Consider the following 16,872-nt stretch of genomic DNA (forward strand, 5'->3'; position numbering starts at 1 on the left):
TTAAAAATTTAAAAAAAATAATCAGAAGAGATTTCATATTGTCATAATGTATTGAATTGCGTAGTTCGTTGAATCTTTTTAGATGCTAAAAATATGACGCTTATCAAGAAATGGAAAATTAAACATTCAATTAACATTCGTTGTTATTTTTTTCCGTATCAGTTTCGAAGGTGGCTTCAGTGAAAATGCAGAAACTGCGACGGAAACGCGGACATCCCCGGGCGTCCCGGCGGGAGCAGCAGCACTACGAGCTCGTCTTACGGATTTGACGCTTGCAGTCCGACTGCATGATCTCGACCAGCTCACTGTGAGATTTCCATCAATTTTATATATTTTGATTTACTTTATAATTATCGTTCAAAGTTTAATATTCTCGTATACTTTGCGTGTTAGACTTTTAGGATTTCCACGACTTACACTTTTAGCTCTTCCCTTTGATGATATCAAAAATGTGATAAACAAAACTTATAATGACTAAGTATCAAGTGTTTGTTATTTCATTGCCAATATGCTTAGTTCTAATAAAACGCCCCTTATGTATCTTAATTATATTATTTTAAATAAATAGTAACAAAGTTACACTTTACTTAAAGAGATATTTGCACAAGTGCACAAACAAATCACGTTAAATTTAAAATACTATCTGCGTATTTATTGCATACTCTTCATTCCAAACAGATCCTGTGCCCTCAACGGTCAGTGTCGAAGCTACACGTGCTGCACCCGAGCAAGAACGGCACTCGCTACTACATTGTCGTGGAAAGGACCTCGAAGTACAATAACAAGAAGATCGTTGTCAGATCGCCTTTACAGGTTCGTTCAACGTTGCATATATATTTAAAATATAACACAGCATAGTAATAGTTTAGCGGAATTAACTTCGAAATTGTATCTATTTAATATAAGCAATTTTGATCTGTGTAGTTGACTAACAATCAAGTTTTCTAGAGATTTAAAAAATATATATTTATAACGTAGTATTTTTCGTTTTAACATAACACAAACACATAATATAACATAAAACAATATAATTAATAATATGCCTGAATACTACTCTGCCAGTAAAAATCAATTTGTTACCTGTTCATTTTATTGGGATATTGCGATTAACAGTATTACAGGTAACTTATCTAAAAAAACATTTACGGATCTCTTGGGCATAGTTACATCGTATATAGTTTTTTTTATATAATATAGGACTAGCAGACAAGCATGCAATCCACCTGATGGTAAGTGGCTACTGCCGCCCGTGGACATATGTAATCAACCCCAGACAGGATTAGATATTCCTTCCTAAGGTCAACCACAGATGCGCCGCTACCACTGAGGACTAAGCTGGAATGCAGCGGAAAAGTATGTCTCCCTTACCACTCAGAACCCTTCGATTCAGAACTTCTGTGTGCTTGACACTACTGTTAATAGGCAGAAATAGATGTGGCAGTGGTGCCGCCGGAGTCGAACCACAAAGGGTTCTACCACATTCTAATTCTATTATCCCTAGGTCCGCAACGAGACATCCTATGCCCTGGAGCTACTTTACCGTCAATCGGAGCTGGAAGCGGCGGGCGCGGAGCCCGTGGGAGCCGTCAGGAACCCCTTCTGCGGCCTGCTAAGACTGGCAGTACTGGCACCGCATGATACGTTCAACGTTCCTCTCTATATAGCGTATCACTGCAAACTATATTTGCTACCTACCAACTTTGAGTGAGTTTGATTCAGTATCATTTGTTGATCAATAGTTATAAGATTAGTTAATCATAATACAGTCAATTAGCTATGCATCATTTTGCAGTAATCTTTAGTGCGTTTGCGTTGGTATTTGGTATTATGCTCAACGTTTGTGATTGAAACCTTAACGCAGAATATGTATTTTATGTTAAGTACATGATGATAAATTAGAAAGATCTAGGAAAACGTCATGCTTCAATTCATTGTCCATTCTCATTCTTCAGTTCAGTGCTTCATTCATGTCCCTCACTTTTCAGGAATTATCAAGTAGGCAATCAAGGGATATGGTGGGCGGAGCTAGCCAGTGATATGGGCGTCCCTCGGGATATAATATGTCCGGCCAAGGCTGAAAATGATCCAACTGTGTTTGCTATGAGAGTTTTGCCGGTTGAAGGTATGCATTAATTTAATTTTATGCATGGGCTAATCTAAGCCAACCGGATTTGATTCTGCCATTTCTGGGCGTTCTGTCATTTTAATGGTGAATTCCGGATGAGTCTGGATGTGCGGTATTCATCTTTTTTGTATCCATGACACAAGCAATCCTAGTGTTAGCTCTAAATATAGTAAACGTGTTTCGCTTAATTTCTAACAATCCTCCAATCCTCTTATCTTTCTTCTCTTAAGATCATGGCATGATAGTCCCTTTACGTCTCTATATCTTCTTGTATCTATAAAATGAAGGAACATTTTGACTTTATAATGTTATGTATTTCTAGGTTGCCAGTCACAAAAAGTGTCTCGATCGATTCCTAATCTCCTTCTCCGTATCCTACCGCCACTGGGAGTCCACAACCGTCTACCACACGCTCTCCAGCTCTCCGGCGACGCCATGAACATCCGAGTGGAGCCGGGGGAGCGAGCTCACGTGTACACCATGAAGCTCAGCCAGTATCATAAGCTCACGCTTGATATGCACTACTTGGGGCTGCCTTGGACTGGCACGTTTAGGTTTTCTCTAGGTAAGTCTGGATAGTGAACTTTAGATCAATCTGAAACAACTTTGTTCTGTATACTGGAATACAATTGGCGATATGCCTTTGTTACTGCTAAAGACCCGACATTGACCGAGCCTTGAGATACCATGAAATCATTTGCACTTTTATTTTATGGATAGCAAATTATTTAATTATTTATTCATTCACAATTTATATCTAACATTACAGGAAAAACCTAATGCGTTAGTGTACTAAGCTTAAAAAGAAAAATCAATTAACGTTATCAATATCGGTTATCATTACATAGAAACTTGAAGGTTCTTGAAGAATTAAAATTAATATTTTGTTATTTAACCCAATTGTTATACCTATTCATGTACCGTTTATCAAAAGATTTAATTTATCGAAAAGCAACAAATATCTCTCAATAGTATTAGTATTGTATTGACAAAGTTTTCATCCTATCCAGACATGACAGAGAAAACCATCAGCATGAGAACAGAATGCGACACAGAAGGCAGTAACAAGCGGCTGTCAGTGTGTGCCCGGGTGCAGCTGGGTGCGGCGGTGAAGCTGCTACTGTACGCGCCCTGTTGGCTCATCAACAAGACTGGGTTGCCGCTGCAAATCAAGGTAAGATGGTGAAACTATCAGGCGCTACCTCCAATCATCCATCCATACATAGATCTATGTATGGTGAGTGGAGTTAATGCCTGGTAATTCTTTAAGAGGTAAGAGATTTAAGGAAGGCTATGAATTTTCATTATCATGGCATTCATAACTTATTTTAAGGCATAAAAATTCTGGGTAAAGATCCAGACGCTACTCAGTACGTAAAGGAAATTAGTTAGGTGTTGAAAGATATTTATTGATTTAATAGATATTTCGACATGCTTGCTTTTCGTATCTTGAGTAGATATAAATTTACTATCTTTTTGGTACATAATACACACTGAATTGTCTTGTTATGTACAACAGCGAGAGAAGTCTACCGTGTAGAACAGCAATATAATAATGCTCGTTATTAATAATTAACCTATCCAAATTTTGTCTACCAAAGATCGAAATTTGAGAGTTTCTAGTACACAAAAACTTTAAAATTTCAATTTTTGGTAAAAAAATCAAACGATTTATTAATAAAAAGGGCGTAAAATAAGCAACAAAGTTTAAATGATTTCGTTTTTCAATTCTGAATAATCTCTACGAACAATCTGGTATTACAACGGTGTTAGAGCAACAGTGACCATTGCGTCCCCCAGGGCCGGTCGGACATCTGCCACGAGTTATCGGACGAGCCGTTGCTGTGGAGCGCGGCGCGGTGCGCGGGGCGCTGCGCGGAGGAGCGGCTGCGCGTGCGCGTGCACGCGGCGGGCTGGTCGCGCGCCAGCTGCGTGCGCGCCGCCGCGCCCGGCCTGCTCGTCTGCGCCAACCCCGAGCGCCGCGTCAACTACCGCATGCTGCTCGATGTGAGCAACTGACCACGATATACATACGATCACATCTAAAATGTACACTGTATTTCACTCCTTTATGGTATCCTATACAGCAGTGGTAGCCAAGTGGTTAAGAAAGGCGGCCTCTCGATCGAGGGGTCCGAAGTTCAAAAACCCAGGTTCTCTGATTTTCAAATTTATGTGTATATTAGAAATTAATTATCACTTGCTTAAGCGGTGAAGGAAACCATCGTGAGGAAACCTACATACCTGAGACATTTATAAAAAAAAATCTCAAAGGTATGCGAAGTCTACCAATACGCACTTGGCCAGCGCGGTGAACTATGGCCTAATCCTTCTGAGGGGAGACCCGTGCCCAGCAGTGGGACAGTAATGGGTTCCCGATGATAGTTAATTAAGTCAATAGGCATGTTAATAGGCTTCCCATAAATTTAAAATATCTGTCATTTTGAAACCTAAAAGTTAACCTAATCTTTGGAAATGACTGAATCGATCTTTATGGTATCTTCACGTATTTTAAAGTTCAACAGAAGATTGTTATTGTTTTTGCATTAAAAATAAAAATATATTGTATAAGTGCACCTAGATGCAACCATGCGGCAAGAATTTTAAAAATAGATAAGTAATAAAGGCAAAGGCAAAATATTTTTTTTTGTACATTTACATAAAACAGGATGTGTTACACACGCACACTACATGCACGAAAAGTTTTAGTACAAAAAAAATATTTTATTTAATTACGAAAAATTTATTTTATTTAATTAAGTCTAAAAGTCAATTATACCATTAAACTGAATAAAAGTACGTAAGAAAATACTTGACCCACAGGTAACCTTATCAGAGCTGTGCCCAGAACTGACGAAGATAGTCACACTGTTACCATACTTCCTAGTATACAACGACACGAAGAAGCACCTCCGCTTCATGGAGGAGAACGAGGCAGCGGACCTCTGGATAGACCTGGCTCCACAGCAGTGCACGCCGTTCTGGCCGCAGACGGACTCCATGTCGATGCACTGCAAGTTCCGAGACTCCACTGTCGTGTCTCAACACTTCTCGATAGCGAAGAATCATTTTACAGTGCTTAGGATGGATAAAGGGGTAAGTAGTGTACCTTGTGATTATTTTGAATCGAATCGAATAAACAATATATAATTGTGATAAGTAACTGTAATAATGAAATACTTATACATCAACGAATATAGAAAAAGGAGAAGGTTTTTTCAAGGTCGGAGAAAAAGATGAATTTGAGAGGGAGGTTACTGTGCCGATTTTGGTATGACTTTTGTGTTTCTATAGTTCTTCTAGTTATCTAATGCAGTGATCTAATGCAGTTATTGTTGAAAGATAATTAAATTGAAAAAGAAGTGTTGTTTACACATATTTTACACATACAATATTATGATAAAAATATAATGACATATATTATAAAAATATTGGCAATACGTAGAATACACAAGTAAAACTCTATTATAGTATAAAAACTCATATACTTAGTGACTCTTTATTTATTACAATATGTTCAGTATCTACGTATTTTAAGAATACTTTACACTACTATATACAAATTATCCTAATAAATAAATATTATAAGACCTACGAATACGTTATCAGATGTTATGGATGGTCATAGTATGTCTTAGATCGTGTCGGTCTTTCGAGAGATAGTGTTCCATCGTCATGCAACGTGTAAGCGGTTCCTTTAGACTTGTGGGTCCATATCTTGATAGCTTTGAGGTGAGCGTCACTCTGATCTCGGGCTGATGAGGCTGGGGGCGCAGGTTCCACCGGTGGGCCCTTTACATCGCTACTGCTTGTTAGCTGTCTAGTTTTAGTAGGTGAAGTTACCTGCAAAAGATTTATTCTTTAAAACTGATTTTCAAGGTTAGAGATTTTTACTAAATGTGAATTTTTAAGTTTATTAAATTTTCTTATTTTAACTATTACTTAGCGTAACACATTTTAATAAATAAGGTCGCTTAGTCTCCCAGGACCCACCAAGCAGACCCACCAGTGGGTCTGTGAAGACTGATATGCCTTTCTAAATTCGAATGTTCAAATTAAATTAACTGAAATTTGGGATCGACAAATGTTACTTTTTCCGTTTATAAAAAAATCGGTATTATAAATTAACAATGTTTAATAATTACTTACGGTGTAATGTGGTACTTTATAAGAATCTACAGTATCCAACTTAGAGTTATAATTCATTAGCGGCAACTCTGCTAAATTTTCAACCTTATACGAATCGGAATCAGCTTTAACAACTGTCAACACGTTATTAGTAAATGAAGCATCATAATCACGTTCTCTTAAATTCGATGGTAGCGGTAATTGTTCTTCTTGCATAATACTGCTATCAGTGAATATACTACCACTAGTTCTATTAAATATCTCGTTCCTTTGTTCATAACTAAACGCATTTGGAAAGGAAAATTTGTGATTTTGTGTAGATACATCTGAATCCAATAGTGTATTTGAATATAATTTTTGTTTATTTATAAATAATGCTGTCGGTTCTTGTTCTAGAAATTTAAGTGCTTTTTGGTCTTCCTTTGATAAATACATTTCGTTAGGGTTATTGTATTCATCTTCATAAGGTCTAAAACCCTCTTGTGCACTTATATAAGGTCCATTAAGTGAAAATTTGTTGCCATTATCTACTTCGGGAGTAATGTCCTTATTAATAATTCTACTTTCGTACGGTTTAACATCAGGTCTAGTATTAATATAATTGGGTCTCTCGTATGACTCTCTGTTATATTTTGGTGTTTCTCTTTCTTTTTCATTAGCGAATTCAATTATTTTATCCAAATCCTGTTTTGATAGGTATTTAACTATATTATTTATGTCTTCGTCTCCCAACCCTCCAGTCGTAGGTCGTTTACTAACCTTTGGTCGGTTCGGTGAGGGCTGCTCGTCATCATCCACCATGTACCCTGGGGGTGGCGTGTAGGAGAACGCTCCTCGGATGGGATAGGACATCGGCGGTCTCTTATAAAATCTCAGCGGTGGGCTGGAGTAGTACTTGGCTCTCTTAATTCTCGTGTATCCCTTAGAATCACATCCATTGCACTCTCCACTGCGAGTCCTTTCACTATTAATTTCAATCACTACACACAATAGAACCACCAAACTGAAGTAAAGTAGCTTCATCGTCTATTTGTGTATGTTTGTGTATGGTCTACAGAAAACTGCAAAAGTGAAATTGTGTGTCAAATCTTATAACCGACGTCGAAAGCGGCGGGTGTGAATCAAATTAGAGCCTGTAACGCGCTCGGTGCTAGCTGTCGGGACAATTACATCACTTCCTGTATGATGCCACTTTCATTCGTAATAGCAGTTAATACAATAATACATACAAATTGTTTGTATAACGTTTATATTATCTGCTTTGAACCTAAAATCTTGTTTTTATTGCATCTACAAATTTAAATGTTAACCTACATAAGATCGTTTGGGCAATTTAAGATTCACTGAGTAAGTAGGTAGGTATGTAGAATAAGATAGCGGAACGCATACATTTATGATATATATTTTTACTTTCTCCTCGATTTTGTAAATCTATATCTAAGAATATAATTTAGATTACAACGTTTGGGCTAGAGGAAAGGCCTAAGTGTAAATTTAAAACTAAATACAGCCTAGAAAAAATCATGCGAATAAATAATTGAATATGCAAATCTTATATTTTGTTAACCTTTTAATACTCGACAACTCTACATGGATCTCTTGTTTAGAAAGTTCGAAGAATATCAAATTCATAAGATCCCGAAAGTAGCTAATTAGATAGATTTGCGTAGTTTGACTGCAGCGGCACCTCCTCATTACCACCTTAAAACGGCAATGTAATAATGCTGTGTTCTGGTTCAAGCGAGTAGTAAGACGGAGATATTATTATGACGCGATGTATCTTAAACATAGGTAATCGACCACAAGTATTTCTATTTGAGGTCGGTTACAGAAAATAAGGAAATGACGAAATAACATGAGGCAAACAAGTCGACTTGCTGTTTCTATGAAGCGTTTATTTATTTATTTTTATTTTTGCAGTCAGCAATTTGTGTAGAGGTGACGGGAGGCACAGTCCGGCCCTTTACCATCACCTTCAAGCCTTACACAGTTGGCGATGCGCCAGTACGGATAGACAATCTCTGTGATGACCTCTTCTTGAAACTACACCAGGTAAAATATCCCCACGTAACTCTATATTACTAATAAAAGATCAATGATCTTAGTTCATTTACATTATTGAAACGTAAGTATCGCTTTGCCCTTTGAAATCATTTAACTTATTCTTGTTAATCTAAATTTGAAGAAAACCTGAAGTTATAGTTGTCGTAAAACTAGAAAACATTGAAACACGTATGTGATTATTAGAAAGTAGTGTAGAAATAGATTTGTTTATAAAGATCATATGATTTTAGGCGGAGTCCGGGCAAGTGGCGTTACTAAGTCCGTACCAATCGATGCTATATACTTGGGACGACCCGGCTAAGGAGAGAAAACTCATATGGAACCTCTACAACAATAAAGGAAAAGGGTTTGAAGCAGATTTTTCGGCGGATGGGTAAGTGAAAATATAAAATATTTAATTAAATAAAAATGTAACAAAAAATTAAGTTAGTCTTTTAACTCACGAATTTTTATTTCATTATCCCAGATTCGGGGAAGAGAAAGTTTCCTTCCATTCCGTGAAACATTCGACTCTGGTCGCTACCAGTAGCGTCACCTCTAAACTGTCATCTACTTTAAAAAGACTGACCCCAAAATCACCAGAAGCACATTCCTCAAGCAGCGATGACTCTGACAGCGTAGATCTGCCTGAAAGACGGAGAAAGAGAATGAGAAAAGACAAAGTTATTGTTTATTGGATATCTTTCATGGAAGGCTACCAACGAGTATTCGCATTAGCTCAAGATGAGAGAATCGCTCAACAATACAGAATGAGGATAACTGCCGAGAAGAGTATTTATGAAGTATACATGTCCTTAGCAAGCGTTGGTTTATCTGTCTGTGTACAAACGAATTCTGGGGTCAAGGAGTTGTCGTATATAAGCATCACGGACTCACTTCCTCGATGGGAGATAAATGTTGGTGGCAAATGGAAAAAACTAGCTCCAGACGTAACAGCATGGACGGAAGAAAAATATCAAATGGAACAGAAAAAGTGTCAGGTTAAGGAGTACATTGAGATTGATTTTGAAAGAATGCAAATGACAAAGCCCTTCTTTTCGGAGTTGAGGCGGACATACAATCCTGGTGTTTGGATGCAACTGCGCAAGTCTGACACGCACACGTACTGTCACCTGAAGATGCACAGGTTCCAGATAGACAATCAACTGCACGATGCCGTGTTCCCAAGTGTGTTATATCCAGCTCCCCCACCATCACATGTAAAATCCAAGGATATAAAACCTTGCATAGAAGTCGTAACTTTGAAACAATATAGACCGTCACTGAATCAAGATGTGTACAAATATATGAAGATCTTGGTACAGAGCTACTGCGTAAACTTAGACCGTGGATTCGTGAACTATGTTTTCGAAATTTTGAACCACTGGAAGATTAAAGAGAAGCCGGCAGTAAGGCTCAGAGCTGATTTGGCTCTAGTTCATATGCCTCTACCCGTAATAGCCATGAAAAGTCAGACGAGTGCGCAAAGGAACGTTGTTTTTGAATACGTTCATTTATCTCCAATTAAATTGATTCTCAGTATGTCATCTAAAGGTTACGGTGCAGATAACACAAGACTTGAAACTACTGGCAAGAATCGTTTTGGTAATCAGAAGGAGAATCGGCCTAAGCTTTTCAACAGTGATCTTTTGGAGTACCTATTTAATTCGTGGGCTTCATCCTTATGTGATATGAGAGACGTCGTTATAAGGTTTGTAACAAATTTATTCTTTTTTTTACGTAGCTACGAGTTAATACGAGGTACTGGAGACCTATCGAAGGTCGGCCACAGATGTTCCTCTGAGGACTAAGTTAGAAAGCTTTGCATAACTTTTTTTCCTTGACACACACTAAGCGCAGCCCATAGCGCTTAACACTATTGATACAAATTTAGGTGGGGCTGTGGTCGAATTACGAAGGGGACCACAACCACCACACTATAGGAATCTATCCACATTTGAGTAAGTACTTATTATGTTTTCTGGGTGTAAAATGTAATCCTCAAATGTTATTTCTAGGATGGGTTATTTGGAGTTGCGGAACGCACCAATTACAATCCCAGCGTTGATAGAGACGGCATCTCGACACTACTGGTTGCAGTTGGTGCAGCAGTTCTATGTACTGGTTTTGGGTCTGAACATCCTCGGCAACCCCTACAGCTACATTGGAGACTTCTCCAAGGGACTCAAACAATATTATGACCCTAGTTTGGTACGATTTCTTTGTTTTCCATTACTGTTAGTTAGCTTTTATATAATTAGTTTGTGATTTATCAAGTTAAAGTACTTTGCTTATCCTTTCTTAAGTCTAAATTTTACTTTTGTAAACCTTTCAATACTAACTACTGGTTTAACGCAACTGTTCGATTGCACTAATTATTCCAAGAAAATCATCCTCAACGTCACAATAACTTTCACCACATGTCAAAAATGTTACAGTCGTGAGAGGTTTACTTTTTATAGTAGAACTAAGTATTTCTGTGTTTCATTGGAATAGGGAAGAGCATGTCCACTTCGCGCCTCCGATGCAGCTCAGCTGTTGCTCCAGGGTGCAGGGAGACTGCTCGGGTGTTCGAGTGACGCTTCACAGCCTACTGTATTCGAGGATGCTCCACGTTTGAGGGCTGCGAAGAGGCGAACAGGTAAAGTGATGAACGTAAAGAAATACACGTAATTTTAAATTTTAGGGATCATTTAATAACCTTGAAATCTCTTATCTTATTAGAAATTTCAGGCTACTCGATTAATTAGTATTCAGGAAGTTTGTCAATACAAGCAAAAAAAGTCATCGTGTAAGTCGTAAGAACAGAAAAGAATATTTTTTTAAATATGACCACGGAACAACGAACAACTATTTTATGGTTCCGTGACCCGAACCAATTAGGTCCTCACGATATTCCGGTTCGAAACTTATTCCTACTCTTATTTCAAGCAAACACATTTCGTTATTCAACGTCTTACCGCGTTTGTTATTAGCTTCCACGTACGATACCCTTAATTCATGATTGTTAAAATTTTAAAATAAGTAGATCAGTATATTGAAAATCAATGTACCAGGCGAAGACGGCACGATTATTGACGACCTCCCACAAGCAGTGTTGGAGGATTACAAGACCAACGCCACGGGCGTGGTCCTCGCAGTCACCGGACTCATGGCTAAATCTGATTTTGGTAACCTCTCTCACTATTTCACTCAGCGTTGAAGACTATAGATTAAATATTACTTCAAAGTTCCAAGTGATACATCTCCAGTTAAGTTAAATTTGCATGTTCCTGAATAGCATGATGTTGTTTTTGAGTAGTGTGTTTTCAACCGGATAATGATTTATCTTCAATTTCCTCGATCTCACCTTGATGCCATTCACCCTGTTTAATAAGAATACACGTAAGAAACAGTCCTTTGTCGAAATGCATGATTGAGTTTTAACCGTACCTATTGAGCAGTAAGTTGTAACTATTTAAAGGTATGAATGGTTCATTGATAGGAATGTAATCACAGATGTGCGTCTAAGTATCAATTAGGAAGTGACTGCATTCATCAAATCAATACAGCAGTCGTGTTGGATAAAGTTAGTGTTAAAGCCAGGAAAAGTAGAAGTGACGTGTTTGTAATCCACGTTTATGTGAATATAAGCTTATCTGATTACCAATTTCATTAAAATCTTATACACTCTTATAAGCACCTTGGCACTTATCATTTATCAATTATTTGTTAACAATAGTACGATCCACACAACAATTATCTATAATAGATTGAACTTAGATATTTGTGTCTTCGTACCAACATTTTCTGATACTCATATCATTTTCTCGTTTTCTTTGTATCGCCTATTCGTGTGGAAAGTAGATGAAGATTATCCTCTCATAAAACGTAAGTATTGTAGTGAAGTAATGCATGATTATTTGTTTATTGTTGCTTCGAAGTACAGGCTCTTCAACATGCATAAAATTTCTTAACGGCATGCATGGCAAGATGGTGTTAATGACTAATGTCCAAATCTAATGGCTCGTTACTCCCTTATTTCCTATTTCAGTTCCAATATTTTTGTTAGTCATTAGGTACCTACCTATAGGAATCTATCAGCAATAGAATATGATCTGGGTAAAAAATACATATCTTATAAATTTTAAATATATAATCTTATATATAATAATTACCAGACCCTTGATTAGAGACCTTGTTAAATACCTTGCTTAGTATTTGATCCTAATATCCTGTTTAGAATGAGACAGCAATTTAACACCTTTTACCTAAATAAGACAAATGTATTGCTTATGATATATGTATATATTTTTTTATTTTTATATTTGCGTATTTTATTTAAAACACTGTTACTATTAGCAGCATGTTGTGTGTAATATTTAAATTTTAATAAATATTCTACCATATTAAAATACTGTACATAAGTAGTTTTAATTTCATATGCTTTATTTTGACGCAGACCTTTATTTTGACGAATATATTACCCAGAAGACTGATGATGGTACCTATGTTTATTTGAAAAATTAATGTGGCCCGACTTAACGCAAAGTCTGTCTCTCCGATAAATGTATAGCTTTGTGAGTTACAAAGTTATATATTTACCGGGGAGACAAAAGTGAATCTGACCTAAAGTAAAGCAACGTTTTCTAACTTAAAATTTCATAGACGTGTGCTGCAACGTCGCTTTTACCGCGTTCGAGAACCAGCTGAGCGTGGACAGCGCGGAGGCGGCGCTGCGGGGCTGCATCGAGGACAAAGGCCACCGCGCCATGGCTCGACGCCGGCTACCCCGCCACACTGCACTTGCTGAGGTAGGTCAATTTTTCAACGACAGATTACTTGGCAATCCCAAGTAATCTGTCGTTGAAAAATTATAGTAACAGTAGAGTCATTATGATAGCTTTTACATACAAATTTCATTAAAAATAATAAACAAGTGTTTCGAGATTCCGAGAAGAATTCGCATCGAATTTGTTTCGCTTCCGAAATTGTGAATTTATTTTGAATCAATGAATAAATTACATAAAACTTGCGTGCGCATTTTGAATGGATTTTAAATTGCACTCATTTAGAATCCATAGCCTCTTTAGAAAAGAGTTTTTAGTAAAGTTCTTGTCATGTTAAATCATGTCTGCCAAACACGAACTTTGATTATGTTAAGTATGTTTTTTAACTCCTTCGTCGACTATGTAGTGATTCACGCAATAAGACGTTAATAGATCGATGAACGTAACATATAGTGCATTTGGAAGATTTTACTATTCGTACCGTACTAACTGTTCTTTACTATCATCATACAAAATAATATCCTCCTCCTCGGTATAACGTAAAGATACCTGTCCAGGGTCTGCGTCCGTACAACGCATACGCGGCTCGCGGCGCGGTGCTGCTCGCGCAGCTGCGGCGCGGGCTGTACGCGGACACGGACGGCTACGTCGCACACGCGCACATCGCCAGCACGTCACTGGCTACGTTGCTCGTGTCTACTCAGTGAGTATCGACTTGATACACTTATGTTGCCTGCATCAGTATTCGTTATCTAAAAATTTGCAAATTTGTCCCCTGATTGAATGATAAGGTAATTTATTCTACTCGCAAACCTGTAGGTATAACTACAAGCACATAAGTAGTGCAAACTTCGATCACTAATAGGTTCCTCTATTAGTAGTCGAAGAGTGCAAATGACAATTTCCTTTGCATGTAATAGTAATTTAGGTAGATTTGTAAGAGTCTATAACCACGTGCATTAGAGAATCTGAAAGAAATTTGTGACTTCACTCAAATGTATTTTTATTAATATTTATTTCGACAAATTGGTCCCTGGCATCGGATTTTTTTCTAACACTTATATGTTCTGCAGGCACATATTCTTGATCCGTACAACGAGCGACTTCGGCGCTTGGCACATCGAGTGGCAGGTGGACCTGGACGACCTCATCGACGTGCCGCAGATTCATGGAAACAAACTTGTGTTGAACATCAAACAGGTAAATTATTCAATGAAGAACGTATAGAATTTTGTCTTATAACAGTTATCGCTAGAAGGCTATCAGACTTCTTGCCTTGCTGACTATAGTTAATAATTCTAATTTCAGCTGATTATTTTAGCAGAACAAAGAGAGATACTGAGAATATTTTGCAAGAATCAAAACAGCTAGTTTTGTTTACATTAAAATAATATATGCGAGTTTTCTGAAAAGTGGTCAATATCAGTGGCTAACCTTCTGGCAGGTTCAATTTTGAAGGGGAACTATATTGCAAGGGAAACCACTTAAACTGATTTTCTTAAAAAGGTAAAATTTACTAAAACAAAGATTGAAAGCTCTTCAATAATTACCTGCTTAATTTCAGGACGAGCTGGTGAACTACTTCTCAACAGACGAGAAGGTGATAGAGGTCCCCGATCCAGAAGTACTTCGATGGCTGCAGAGCAAGATCGAATGCGCGATGGTACAGACGCTGGAAGATAAACGCTGCTCGGATGAACCGTAAATTATGAAAATGTTTTATAACGATGGGTTTTGTATTTTTGTTAAAACATTTAAGCTGTGTAACAAAAACGAAAGACAAAGACAGACTTTGCAGTTGTATAGTATTTCCATCAGTACCCTTAGTATGAGTTTTTGCGTTTTTACAAAAAAAACTGTTTTGGTATTTGTTTACGTATTTGCCCATACATTTGCAATCAGCGCCCCTAGCGGACTGGTCTCAAACCTCGACTCAAAACTGATTGGAAATATATGGGAAATACGTAAACAGAAACAAAAACTATCATTTTTGTGAAAACGTAAAAACTCATACCTACTAAGGGTACTGGTCTTCGAAAAAAGATGACGGTCGCCGCTTAGTTTTTTTTTTCATATTTTCTTTGAATCTATTTTCGTTGGTGTAGAAATTGTGATCAATGTTGATGTCTAGTCTACCCTTAGTAATGCGGACACACGTAGATTAAAATTTGATCTCATTCTGAATTATTTAGTATTTCATTCCTTTCGATTTTGTTTACTTTGACTTGTACCTAGGTGTAATCGTTAAAACGATCGTTTTACTTGCTCCATAAACCTTTTACGTTTTAAAGTACCTTTAATTTTTCGTTATTTTTATATTGTTGTGTCTAATCTGTTGTTATTTTCTACTTATCATTCCATCGTCATCATCATCGTTATTGGCGTAGAAATCAGCACAAATCGGCATTATTATAGACGTGTTTGTTACTTAATTATTATAATTTATTAGTAGTGCTAAGTGTTAATAATAGGTGAACTCAAACGTTGGAGGATTCATATCGACTGATAAAGTACTTGCCTATATTTCTACGGTGATTTTAATAGGTACATTCCTACCTAGTACAGTGCATTCATTGTCTACGTGAGTTTACATGTATTTAAATACCTTTCGTATTAATATTTTAAAAGGGATTACAAAACCGACAGTTTTCATAATAACACATTGAAAATCTTGCGAGTTAAGTATAAATTCAAAAATAGGTACGTCTTAAGAATGCCTACTTAATAATAATTGAATAAAATGAGGCAAAACAAAAATTAGTGAGCAAAATTGTGAGAGGGTTAATAGTGAAGAACTAAAATAATCTTGTTAAAAAAAATAACCGCGACGAATAGATAACCTCTCTTTCTTTGGGAAGTCGCTTAATAAAATGAAAATGTCGGTTTAAGGATGTTTTTTTGGTCACGCTGGTCTAGGCTTGCACGCGTGTTTCACAAGCACGCACGTGCGGTACGCGTGACAGTAGTGCCTGAATTAAACGCATGCTGGCGGAACATGCTTGCGGGAATAAACCCACGTGACCGCTAAATTTTCCTTAAAAACTTTTAGTATTTGTGTAAAGAGTATTTCACGCCTGACTACAATTTTTAAACTCTAGTCTTTATTAATAAATCGATGTGACTTGCATTTCATAATCAGAGGTCTTAATAAGGATAATAAATAGATCTGAGAAATGGTAAAATATACTTATATTTTATAATTATAAATGTGTATTTATATCTCAAACAAATTAATGTTTCCTCTGCTTCATGTATTAGTTGTAGCAGTTGAAATAGTTGGTTAAAAAACTAGAAATTTTATAAATAAGTGGAAAATATCTATATCTATATATAAAAATAAAATCTTTCAATATTTATAGCGCCATCTATTATAGCTTATACGAAATAAAAGTTTTAGGAGAAACACAGTTTGCCTGTAACAGCGTCTTTGCCTTTGTCCCGATATAAAAATTAGCAGTAGTATCCAATAAGTATTGAAACAACTTATAACAGGATCCTGTGGGATAAAACTCTTCTTTGAGAGTGAAAGAAGATAAAGCGAAATAAAGGCAAATAGGTGCAGAACAAAAGCCTGGTAACTAGGTGTCAAAACTTTTATTTAAATAGGATCACACTTATTTTTTAGAATATGCAAGTGTATGCAGTTCACCTGGTATACGCCACAATGCCCATGCACATCTGTGTCTCTGCTTTACTACAATTTTACCAAATCAGTACAACGTACTTACTGCTATTATAAAATTTATATTAGAATGTGATGAACGTCTTAGTCCTCGGGAGTAACAATGTAATGTACGAGTATCAGTT

At 36.9% G+C, this 16,872-nt stretch overlaps 2 protein-coding genes across 2 annotated transcripts in view; one reads left to right on the top strand and one right to left on the bottom strand.

Moving 5' to 3' along the window:
• LOC140744715 (intermembrane lipid transfer protein VPS13A) overlaps positions 1-15,429 on the top strand; it is a 33,596-nt gene extending 18,167 nt beyond the window's left edge. The window contains exons 35-53 of the mRNA XM_073076352.1: positions 163-307; positions 679-813; positions 1,502-1,704; positions 1,986-2,122; positions 2,448-2,690; positions 3,136-3,299; positions 3,926-4,132; positions 4,949-5,221; positions 8,174-8,305; positions 8,548-8,690; positions 8,784-10,007; positions 10,315-10,507; positions 10,793-10,937; positions 11,353-11,466; positions 12,143-12,166; positions 12,944-13,089; positions 13,623-13,768; positions 14,139-14,265; positions 14,630-15,429. Of these exons, the coding sequence (XP_072932453.1) occupies positions 163-307; positions 679-813; positions 1,502-1,704; positions 1,986-2,122; positions 2,448-2,690; positions 3,136-3,299; positions 3,926-4,132; positions 4,949-5,221; positions 8,174-8,305; positions 8,548-8,690; positions 8,784-10,007; positions 10,315-10,507; positions 10,793-10,937; positions 11,353-11,466; positions 12,143-12,166; positions 12,944-13,089; positions 13,623-13,768; positions 14,139-14,265; positions 14,630-14,770 (4,042 nt within the window). The 3' untranslated portion in view covers positions 14,771-15,429. The remainder of the gene's footprint in view (positions 1-162; positions 308-678; positions 814-1,501; positions 1,705-1,985; positions 2,123-2,447; positions 2,691-3,135; positions 3,300-3,925; positions 4,133-4,948; positions 5,222-8,173; positions 8,306-8,547; positions 8,691-8,783; positions 10,008-10,314; positions 10,508-10,792; positions 10,938-11,352; positions 11,467-12,142; positions 12,167-12,943; positions 13,090-13,622; positions 13,769-14,138; positions 14,266-14,629) is intronic.
• Positions 5,688-7,401, bottom strand: LOC140744634 (uncharacterized). The gene is made up of 2 exons (XM_073076255.1): positions 6,275-7,401; positions 5,688-5,941 (listed from the first exon to the last, which is right to left on the bottom strand). The coding sequence occupies exons 1-2, from the start codon at positions 7,274-7,276 to the stop codon at positions 5,738-5,740; spliced, it is 1,206 nt and encodes a 401-aa protein (XP_072932356.1). The 5' UTR covers positions 7,277-7,401; the 3' UTR covers positions 5,688-5,737.
• Positions 15,430-16,872: the final 1,443 nt, after the last annotated feature.

The sequence above is a fragment of the Epargyreus clarus genome, unplaced genomic scaffold (assembly GCF_041222505.1).
Source record: "Epargyreus clarus isolate Ecla_fem2 unplaced genomic scaffold, WU_Ecla_fem_2.2 ptg000009l, whole genome shotgun sequence".
Taxonomy (NCBI): domain Eukaryota; kingdom Metazoa; phylum Arthropoda; class Insecta; order Lepidoptera; family Hesperiidae; genus Epargyreus; species Epargyreus clarus.

Excerpts from the sequence above, each read along its gene's own strand:
- LOC140744634 (XM_073076255.1), bottom strand. The coding sequence starts at position 7,276 with ATGAAGCTACTTTACTTCAGTTTGGTGGTTCTATTGTGTGTAGTGATT. Across the intron at positions 5,942-6,274 it reads ATAAAGTACCACATTACACC|CTAACAAGCAGTAGCGATGT; the intron begins GTAAGTAATTAT and ends AAAACTAGACAG.